General features: G+C 39.6%; 1 protein-coding gene across 1 annotated transcript; it reads right to left on the bottom strand.

The window, feature by feature from the left end:
- Window positions 1-3,620: 3,620 nt before the first annotated feature.
- On the bottom strand, window positions 3,621-10,333 carry Spink13 (serine peptidase inhibitor Kazal type 13). Its single transcript, XM_048419198.3, has 4 exons — window positions 10,255-10,333; window positions 5,552-5,589; window positions 4,487-4,614; window positions 3,621-3,851 (listed from the first exon to the last, which is right to left on the bottom strand). The coding sequence occupies exons 1-4, from the start codon at window positions 10,331-10,333 to the stop codon at window positions 3,803-3,805; spliced, it is 294 nt and encodes a 97-aa protein (XP_048275155.1). The 3' UTR covers window positions 3,621-3,802.
- Between the last annotated feature and the right edge of the window lie 1,118 nt (window positions 10,334-11,451).

Raw genomic sequence — 11,451 nt, 5'->3', positions numbered from 1 at the left:
AGTTTGTAAGCTTTCTCCTTTTTCTATTATTATTGATATCCAGCTTTAACCTGTGGTTCACAGACAGAATGTAGGGTGTTTTGTTATTCCAATTTTCTTGTATCTTTTGGGGCTTGCCTTATGTCCTAAGATGTGGTCAATTTTCGAGAATGTTACATGAGCTGCTGAGAAGAAAGTATACTCTTTCGTGTTTGCATGGAATGTTCTGTAGATATGTTAGGTCCATTTGATTTACGGTGTTATATAATTCCAGAGGGTTTTTTTCTATAGTTTTTGTCTGAATGAACTGTCTCTTGGTGGGAGTTGGTGAAGTCACCCATTATCACAGTGTAGGAGAAATATGTTACTTTAGTTGTAGCAATTTTTTTTTATAAACTTGGGTTATTTTGTGTCTGGTGCATAAATATTTAGAATTCAAGTATCCTTTCAGTGAGTCTTTTCCTTTAATAAACACGCAGTGCTCCACCCTTATCTCTTCTGATTGGTTTTGGTTTGATGTATTTTTTGGGGGGGAACATTAAGGCAGCCATCCATACTTGTTTCTTGATTCCACTTGCTTAGAATACCTTTGTCCATCCTTTTACCCTGAGGTGATGCCTATCTTTGATGGTGAGGTGTGTCTCCTGGAGGCAGCAGAAAGATGGATTCTATTTTGTAATGCATTTCATTCGTCTGTGAGACCATCAGTATTGAGAGTAATTAATGAACAGAATTCACTGATTCCTGTTATTTTGTTGTTATGGTGTGGGTGTCTTTCCCTTTCTTTTCACATGCTGTTCTCAGGTTATTTATTCCTTGTTCCTCTTTGGCATATATATCTCTCCAGACTAAAATTTCCCTCTAGTGCCTACTGCAGAGCAGGGTCAGTAGACAGACAGATAGATAAATTTGGGTTTATTGTGGAATGATTTTCATTCTCTCTCGACTGTAATTGATAGTTTTGATGGGTTTACTAGTCTGGATTGGCATCTGTAGTCTCTCAGAGTTTGTTGAGTATCTGTCCAGGTTCTTCTAGCTTTTAGAGTCTCCACTGAAAAGTCGAATGCTGTTCTAATTGGCCCGCCTTTAGAAAAGATTTAGTCTTTTTCCCTTGTAGCTTTTAATATCCTTTCTTTGTTTTGTCCATTTAGTGTTTTATTATGTCATAGGAAATTTCTTTTCTGGTCCCATCTATTTGATGTTCTGTATACATGTGGATATTACCATTGTCTTGGTCAATGACATGCAAAAAAGGCTGTATGTTTGAATAGAATATCCCTGGGATGTTTTGGAGTATGGCCAACGTCTAGAGAATAGAGATAGATTGTGAAAAGGCACTGAATCCGATGCTAAGTGCTTTAACACTGCATTTCTAGAAATGGGTTGGAAACTGCCTTAGCCGGTCAAGAAAATGCCAAGTCTTGGAGTAAATGGGCATCCCCACTATCTACTAACTCAGCAACAAAAGTATCTTTCTGACAGACTAGAGTAAATTAGGGGAAGGAAGTACAATCATGTTTGTTTGTTTTGGCAAGGTCTAATGTACCCCAGGATAGACTCCAACTCACTATCTAGCTGAGATCATCTTGAAGCTCTGCTCCTCCAGCTTGACGCTGGGATTGCAAGTGTACACCACTACACATTGTTCATTCCGTGCCGAAGGTTTAATCCAGGGCTTTATGCGTATTAGGCAGGCACTTGACAAACTGAGCTACTTCTCCAGTCCCATGAGTAGCATTTTATGACAAGGATAAAAGTCTTGGTAAGCTTGTTTATCACATGGCAATGGATCTTGGAAACATAATGCACACATTTGTGAGTGAAGCGAACCGTGGAAAAAGCAGAATCGGCATCAAATAATAACAGAATGTTAAAGAAGACTGTGATAAGTCGCTGTTTTAAACCCTGCCCAGGTCAAGGTGGGTCTGGTCTGCCACTCTCTGCAAAGAAGCTGTTGTCCATGTTGCCACAGCAGAAATCATAATTCTGAATCTTAATTTTTTTAAGGGTTAGAGGGGAGATGGCTTTCACCTGCTACCATGCATTTGTACACATAGGGTGTTGCTGGAAGTGGATGCCCCCATTGCCTTTGCGGCCAGTCAAAAGACTTTGGCTTCCAATACAAATAAGTTTTGGGAAAGGCTCTTTCCAAAAGTGAAAGGTTCAGGGATTCAACTTTTTGACTATCTCACTATGTAGACCTGGTGGAACTTTAACTCACTTATGTGGGAGCAGGCTGGCTTCCATCCCACAGATAACTGCCTGCCTCTGCTTGCTTCGTGCTAGGATTAAAGGTGTGTGCCACCATGCTCAGGGCTGCCTTTTCTTTTCTGTTGCTGTGATAAAACACGATGACCAAGGCAACTCTTGGAAGTAACGCTTTATGTGGGCTTGTTTCCTGAGGGACATCAGGGAGAGACAGCAGCAATAGTAGCAGTCTTGGCATCACGTTGAGAGCTCCCATCTTGAACCACAAGTGCAATGCAGAGAGAACAAGCTAACAGTAACAGGAGGTCTTCGCCGCTGAGAGACTTTCCCTAGTGGCCCACCTCCTTCAGGAAGGCCACACCTATTAAACCTCACTAGACTCTAGGAACATCTGTGGACCACGTATTCAAATGGCCGAAACTATAAGGGATATTTCTCATTCAAACCATCACACCTAGCTTAAGATTCTTGATTCTGGATAAGTGGATCTTTAGACAGAAGTCAAAGATAAAGTAAAAAAATGCCCTGCCAATTGTATTTCTTAAATTTTTAGTTCCAAAGTCAACCACTAGCAACATTAATTGCTAAGTGATGGGATATTTCTGCTATAATTCAGAAGCTCATCGTTGACTTAACAGCAGTGTGTCTCATCCTGTGGGTTGAGACTCCCCTTGGGGTCGAATGACCCTTTCATGGAGGGGTCACATATCAGGTATCCTGCACATCATATTACAGTGCATAGCAGTAGCAAAATTACAGTTCTGACACGGGAACAAAATAGTTTTATAGCGAGGGGGTCACCACAACATGAGGAACTGGAATTAAAGGGTTGCAGCATTAGGAAGGTTGAGAACCAGTGTTTAACAGCCTTCACTTCCTCACTCCCAAATGGAGGAGCTGCTGGTTTTTATCAAGATGTACATCAGGTTTAAGGGGAGAGTTGGTTAAGCTGAACAGACTGTCCTTCTGGAGGGCCAAGGACAGCGATATGACCCTAACTTAAACAATCAACGGCAAAACTAAGGGAAGAATTTTGAACTCGTTCCACATGTATTCTTTCTTTCTCTGAGTCAGAAATGTTCATTAGGGTGTCACTCTCCATCTCTCTGGTATGTTACTCCTCCGACCATGGCAAGTGTAGCGTCTATTTAGGGATTTTGGAAGCTAGCACAAAGCCTGGGTAATTCCGTGACTTCCTGCTCTGGAGTCTAACTTTTCATCGGAAGGATGTTTCCTCTTTTTTTTTTTTTATGGCTTTAAGTGAAATTAGTGGAGCCAAGTATGCCTGACAGAGAGACTCGGTGAGTTTAATTAAAGAAAGAAGTAGCAGTCTCGCTGGGTTGAGAGACTATAGATCTCTCCATGTGGAAACTGACTTCAAACTATCAGTTCACAAAAATTAATAGCAATCATTTCATTCATTAATATGTTTATTTGCAACAAATATGACATTTTTTTCCATTATTTGGATTCCTTTGCTTTCTGTTTGGTTGAAATTTGGGTAGGGCACAGGTGTGCATACAGTTTGCGAATTAAGCTCCTAAAATTCCCAAAGAAATAACTTCCAGAACAAAGTAATGGGAAGCACGAACAAGTGAAAGCGTCCCATCCGCTGCTAGTTGCACTTTCCGTATTTGACAAACGAAATATGAGAGCCGAATTCCCTAAAGAAAAGAGAGGACATTAGTTCCTTAAAGGAAGAGGACATTGCTCTTAAACATGCTGTTGCTACCTTCTAAATGAAGTCCTAAAGTGGAGGATCTTTCTGTTAGTATTCAGGCATCTGTACTGGTCTGCCCTTGGGGTTCTGACAGGCTATGTCCTCAGCTGTAGCCAGTACACAGTGTCCTGTGTACATTCACTATGTTCCCTATTAAAAGGTCCCTGCCAACCGCTCATCTCTCTCTCTCTCTCTCTCTCTCTCTTTCTCTCTTTCTCTCTCTGTTTCTCTTTGTCTCTCGCTTCTCTTTTCTTCTGCCACCCCTGTCCCTAAAGGCTTGTCTCCCACCCTCCCTTCCCTCTTTTTTACATTCTCCTTTCCCTAATAAAAACCCCTCCGTGTGAATCCTGTTGCCTGGCATCTTTCTCCCTTGCGGCGCGTTTTAAAAATCACCACAGCTTCTACAATTCCATGCGTACCCATCTCGTCCGTTCCTGTTGCCATGTCATATTTCACACATGCCTGATCTATGTGTTGATTACTCAAAATGTGTCATGAAAATTTTCAATATAGTGTTTTGTATCTTGACGCATTATAGAGTAAAAAAAATACATTAGTTACATGTTGTTTTGAACGTACCACCGATCAATACAAAAGAAGCACTCGTTCTTGTAGGTTAAGCCATTTGTAGCACAAACGAATGCTACCACATCTGGACAGTTTGCTTCATAATGAGGATCTATTGGGTAATACATTTTGCATGGGGGCTGGAAACATAAACAAGACAAGAGTAAGAGTTTATTTCCTGCCATTTATCAGTTGCCTTTCACTTCTAACCCACATAGCAATAATATTAAATACTAATTAAATATTAATACTAGCTGAACATTTAAGGATTTCCTGTCTTCTAAACTTCCATCAGGTGAGCTTTTGTTTCTATTTTTGTTATGTAGTGACCCCATGTACCCCATAGTCACTTCAATAATAATCATCATGCTCACCTTCCTAGACCTGGATGGAGCAGGGAGGACCTTGGACTTCCCACAGGGCGGGGAACCCTGACTGCTCTTAGGACTGGAGAGGGAGGGGGAAGGGAAATGGGGAGAAGTAGGAGGGAAATGGGAGGAGGGGAAGAGGTTGAAATTTTTAATAAAAAAATAAAAAAGTAAAAAATTATCATCATCATCATCATCATCATCATCATCATCATCATCATCATAGAATCCCTGCCAAACCCCAAGTACACAGTTTTCCTTTGACCTTGCCTCCATTCCAGTATGCTATTATATAAGAAATTTGTGAGTAAAGACACATATCTTCACTCATTATTAGTCATTCTGTGTTTGTGAACTTAGGGCAGGCTTTCCACATACTTGGTAAGAATGAGAAATGTCTACGGAGACTAAAGATAAGTGATGTTTGTGGCTGAGCAAGCAATGGTTGTTATTTCATTAAATGCTCAGCTATATCTAATTGGTGTGGACTTTTTTTTTTGCACTGTAACATTTACTAAAGCATGTTAGTGTGTATGTTATAAGGGTTATGCTACCTGAGAGGAAGTCCACCCTGGAGAGATTAAGATGTGTGTCCAAGCAAGGACGTGTGAAAATCTGTCAATGCACGTCACCTCTGTGCAGTCTTAGACACCTTTGAGAAGAGTGATCCGGTCGGAAGAAGAATATAGAATTGAGAATTGAGGTTTACCTTAGGCCACCTAGAAGGGTTCCTTGAACTGATCAGTTCTGCAAACAAAGCACGAATACACTGAGTTAGAAGAACTAGTGCATGATGTGATGCAACCTCACCCACTAGTCACTAACTCATAGAGCCATGGAAGACAATTTACAGAATTTATAGGTGGTACTCCTTTGTGGACTGCTTATCTATCCTATACATAATTTTCAGAGCTCATACTTCATTTGGAAATTGCTATCTCATTGAGGGAAAAGTACTGGACTGAGTGACAAGCTGCAGAGAACGGGTCCAGCATGTATGAACTCCTGGGTTCCAACTCCAGCATGGCAATAAGTAAATTAATCAGCTAAATAAAAATAATTTGGAGTTGTATGAATTATAATGTTATTTATAACAGTAAGTTTCCTTGTTCTACAATTAGGATTCTACAATTATATGCACTTTCAGACTTCTGTTACATTACATATGATATAGAAGTAGTGTATTATTGCAGGTCCTGCTAGGATGCTAACTTAATATGGGTACCCTGATTGATGAGGAGGAGGTAGAACAAGCCCCCAGCTTTCAGGAGACTGGCTCTGAGAGCAGGTTTTGTTAGATGATCTTGGTGCCTACAGAGAGAGACCAACTGTGAGAGAACAAATGGAGATGGGGCCGACTATAGTTCTGTTTCTATCTCAGGTGGTTTAAAAATACCGCATAGTAGCTTAACAAGGAACAACATTCCTAAATTACAATCTATGCCTCAGAATATAGGACCAGAAGTATATCTCAATAATAGAGTAATTGCACAACATGTAGGATGCCCTGAGCTCACTAATAAATAAAGTCAGTTTCTCTTTGGATGGATACCTTGCTCAGCCTAGATATGGTGGGGAGCACTTTGATCCTTCCTCAAAGAAATGTGCTCTACCCTCCCTGAGGAATGGAGAGAGGGTGGGGTGGGGTTGGGAAGACAGTGGAGGGAAGGGGAGGAGAGAAGGGGTAGAACTGGGATTGGTATGTAAAAATGAAAAAAAAAAGATAATTTGTTTTCTTTTTTAAAAAATAAAAGAAAAATAGAAAAGAAAAAAGAAAAAGCCAATTTCAGAATAGACAATATACATACATATATAACTATGCACACACAAACTCAATGAAGACACAGGAGCAAAATATGAAAAAGATACTCCATTTAATTCATGATGAGTTATTTAAAATCATACTAAAAAGGCACTTATGACCTATTGTGTCAGCTGCTGAGAAAGAGGTATTTTTTACTCTCTAATACGGAGACTACAATATTGGGCCAAATTACATTTGAATTTTCATTTAACTCATCACTCCCAATTCAATGAATTTCTTTCAAGGATGTATCTCCAACAATACAAAAACTCATGTGCATCAGATTATGTATGGAAGCGCTATTTGCTGTTCCACAGTAAGATGAAATACTCCAGTAGAAGAGCTGCCAGATGGTTTGCTGCCTCTACTCAGTGAAATTCTACATAACTCCTACATAACAGAAATTTCCCTGTGAGCTATGAGCTCTTGACTGTCCAAGATTCAATACAAGTAAGGAAAAATAAGCTGTAAACAGACATCTCTAGTATGCCATCTTCTTGTAGAGAGCTAGAGGGTAATGATGTGTAAATGTTATTTGGATAAAAATCAACACGGGAAGCCCAGAAAATTGAAATTGAATACAAAGAGGATGGTGTGTGATTAGGGCAGAAAGGATAATAGAAACGTGCAATGTTAACTCTTTTTATTTATTTTGGTTTCATTAAAATCAATTTCAAATTGGAGCTTGTAAAATGGTCTAGGAAGTTCAAGTCTGAGGATCTGAATTCGAACCCTAGCGTGCACGCACAGTGGAGGGATACTGATTCCTGAACGTAGTTCTCTGACCTCTAAATATATGCATCACCCCTCACAAACACACCCCTTATTCAAACTCACACAAGAAAAAAAAAGCTGAAGTGCAAATGACCTGAAACCTCCAGGTGAGCAGAGAAACTTCTGACAGAAAAGTTTACACTCTGATGACATCTGCAGACAGTTAGGAGCTGGGAAACTTTTGACAAGGAATGTAACATACAGAAAGAACTTCAGGTTGAGTTTATAGCTTGGGGGTGCAGGAAACAGACCAGCATCTGGCATTTTCCACTCAAAAGTTCCCTCTCTGACCTGTAAGACCCTCAAGCTCCTTCACCTTGGTGCAGTTTCTTTTCCTATGGAGAGATGCCTGCTCTTCATTGCTCTAATAAAAGACAATCTGCCTCTGTAGAGATTAATCCCCAATTAATTAATTTTGGTGTTTTGAGACAGAGTCTCTTTATGTGTCCCTGGCTGTCCTGGAACTCACAACATAGACCAGGATGACCTCACACTCACAGAGATTTCCCTGCCTCTTCTTCTGGAGTACTAGGCTTAAAGGTCTGTAGAATTATGCCTGGTATCCCTTTGTTTTATTTTCAAGTTCCCTTATTGAATATCCATCTAACAACAATAATAATGATACAAAGAAAAAAATTAGAAACAAATTAAACTACTCTAAAATTGTTTCTATAATTTTTTTCTGACCCATGCATTATATGTTATAAGCAATAGTTTAGTTTTCAGCTATCAGAGGACTTTTAGAGTAATTTCCTTTGCTGGCAAAAAAATGCCTTTCATGATTCATTATATATTTACTTATTTGCTTAAGCTTAAAATTTGCAGAAAATAGCTCACAGAATTTTTATTTCATCTTCTGTGGAAAAGAACTCCACACACTAGAATTCAGTATCCCTACTTTCATGTTTGTTGCTGTAACAAATATCCTGACAAAAGGCTTTGTTTGGACCACAACTCTAATTAGTTGCTCATTTCCGAGACATCAAGGCAGGAAGTCACACGGTGCAGTTGCATCACATCAATAATCAAGCCCAGAGAAAGGATACGTGCACCCTCGCTCGACTGCCTTGCTTTCTGTAGGCTTTCTCTTCTCCCATTTTCCAGGATGCCTTGGCTAGGGAATGGTGCCACCCACCAGGGACCTGGTCTTGCTACATCAGTTTGCAATCAGGACACACACTGGAAAACCTGATGTAGACAGTTCCTCATTCAGACTCCTTTCCCAGGTGATTGTAGATGTCAAGTTAAGACTTAAAACTGACAAGTACAGACCTATATTTAATTTTTCTTTGGAATGAAGTTATTGCTACTGAAATCCTGTATTTAAGGATGACTTGGGTTCATTTCATACTGCCCATTTTAGTGAGGAAAATGTTTCTTTTGAGGTATGTTTTTTTCTCACTGTTTCTATTTGCTTTCATTTCTGTGTTGTTTCCTTGATTCCCTTAGATTTTTAAGAAAAAAAATGTCTATCTGTTTGTGTGTTCTTTTAAAAATTACAGTTATATCTGTGAGTATGCACACATATGCGTACACACGTACAAACGTGCCACGGTGTGCCTGCGGAAATCAGAGGACAACTTACAGGAGTTAATTCTCTCCTTTTACCGTGAGTCCTGGGAGTCAAACATAGATCATCAGGCTTGGTGACAAGCATCTTTAGTCTGCAAGCCATCTGGACATCCACCATGCAGATTCTACTTATTTGTTACTCAGTACTGGCAGCTGCACACGTGCGAAGGTCAGAGGACAACTTGCACAAATCAGTTCTTCGACCATGCGAGTTATGGGCTTTGAACTCAGGTCATCAACCACGGGATCCAAAGTCTTAATCTAAAGAGCATTCTCATACCTCACTGTGGTCATCACTAGTTAACTTCTTTGTATGTGAGATATAACACAGGTCCAAAAATAAAGGCTGTAGAAATCAGCATAGACTGTTGCTGGCATACTACTAGATAAATAATGCAGAATTAAAAACCCAAGGAGAAACAAGTTTTTACAAAGGGTATCAGGGCGATCCTGTGGAAAAGAAAGAGCTGCCTTTTCATTAAGTGATGCTGATACAATTAGGTGCATATATAGAAAAAATAGAACTGTGAGCTATGTATTACAGCATAAAGAAAAACTAACTCAGTGTGGATTCCAAATATAAACAAAGTTCAATACCATAGAAATTCCTGAAAGGAGCAATCTTTAGTGGTCTCCAAAGAAGCAAAGACTACCTAGATATACATCACAAGCATAATCCATGTAAAGAAAAACTGGACTTTACCGAATTTCTGAACTTCCGCTCTTTGAAGGTCACTCAGGCAAGCTCTAAAGCCTACCCACAGAATAGTAAACATGTCTTGAGATATCTGGCATGGAACTTACGTTCTAGACTACGCAAACCCACTGATTTTTGTACAATTACTTAGACACATGCCAACAGCAGTCCCACAAAATGCCAATGTTCTTTATTGGCATTTCCCCCACTGTCATATTTCAAAGAAAATTTTAATTCCACATAGAAATGTAAGTCTATTCTAGGAAAAGACATCATGTTTACACAAGGCGTTACTTGTAACGGGAACATTACAGTGAATGTTCTCTGCCCTAGAAGACTTGGTTTGGTTCCAAACCTAGAGCTGAGAAGAACCTACAATACAGAAAACAAAGCTGATTTTTTTTTCTTCTGAAGGAAATACATTTTTAAAAGTATGTAGTTTGAACTTACAAGCTCAACATTTCATATTTCAGAAAAAACACTCCGATCCAAAGTAAAAAATAAATTACTCTTATTTTCTCTACAACTTTAAGAAAATCAAACTTTTATCTCCCAGACTGCTCACCTGAAAAAGTAACATGTGCCAAAGTAGAGAGCATCAGAGAGAGGGTGATCACGTGGTACAAGCAGATGCTTCTTCCCATGTCTTCTGTGGTGAAAACTAAGAAAATGCCATTAGTTTATTCCCAGTCTAGAGTACAGATAACTTTTTAATGTGAGAAAACTCAGTGCCCTTGGAGATGCTGTATCAAGACAAAGCTGGCCATGGTGGTCTCACACAAGCTCCAGGCCTGTAGACACGAGAGAGTCTCTTTGCTCTAAAGAATGACAGGAGAACTATACCAACGATTCCCTCTCCCAGCACCACTGTGTGCCTGAAATGACATGCTGTCTAGAATAGAGACTGAACTCAAGACTCCAAGTCTATATCATCCCCTTAGGCCTGTATTCGTTCTATTTCTTCTCAAAATTGTAGGCAATGGGACATAAAGAACTGAGAGAGACCCACAACGAGTGAAATTTTTCTATTTTCACATGCAAAGAAAATAAAAGGAAGATGTCAGAGGAAAGCAAAATAAACCAACCAAGGATGACAACCATAGAATGGAAAGGGGGAATCTGAGATACAGGGAAACATAAAATATCACAACTGACTTTGACTAAGGATAGAGGAGACAAAAAGAAGTTACCTGAACAAACTTTCTGTTGTCAGCTTGAAGTTACAGCTAGCATTAAGAAGAACGGACTAGGGGCCTGTTAAACCACAGAGGTGGGTCACCTGCTCAGTTGAGTGCCCACTAACTTGGCATGAGTCTATTCTCTTGGCTGTTTCTGCGTTTGATCCCTCTTTCACGCCACCCCCTCGGATGTTTCACGCTTCAGCAGGCAAGGCCAGGCCTTAAGGAGCTGAGTTGCAAGTTTTAGTTATGAAATACAGGAAATAAAAGCATCCTAAATATCTAATGCTTGCAAAGTAGATGAACGACCTGTTGCATTCTAGGCTGTTTGGTAAATGTTCTCGCCAAATCGCAGCCTATTTTCAGCCTTCCCACATTCCTCTGTTTTTACTTTTTAGAAGACTTTGCTGTTTATATTCAAGCTTTGTTTTTTTCCCTTTTTCTGCTAACCTAGGAAATCCTAATAGTCTTCTAATCAATAGAATTTGCAGAGCAACTCTCCCAATCTGCATCCGTTGCTCTTGACTATACTTCAAGATATGCAATCCAGAAAAGTGACCTTTATCTGAAAATAAAATCACCGT

Source organism: Myodes glareolus, chromosome 13 (assembly GCF_982192425.1).
Source record: "Myodes glareolus chromosome 13, mMyoGla1.1, whole genome shotgun sequence".
Lineage (NCBI taxonomy): Eukaryota > Metazoa > Chordata > Mammalia > Rodentia > Cricetidae > Myodes > Myodes glareolus.
This window is presented reverse-complemented; position numbering and strand designations above follow the sequence as displayed.

What these genes read in the sequence shown, in the direction of transcription:
- Spink13 (XM_048419198.3), bottom strand. Translation starts at nt 10,333, where the DNA reads ATGGGAAGAAGCATCTGCTTGTACCACGTGATCACCCTCTCTCTGATG. An exon ending in ACCCTTCTAGGTGGCCTAAG is followed by an intron (nt 4,615 to 5,551) that starts GTAAACCTCAAT and finishes TTATGTTTCCAG; the next exon opens with CCCCCATGCAAAATGTATTA. An exon ending in TTCTTTTGTATTGATCGGTG is followed by an intron (nt 3,852 to 4,486) that starts GTACGTTCAAAA and finishes TCTTTTCTTTAG; the next exon opens with GGAATTCGGCTCTCATATTT.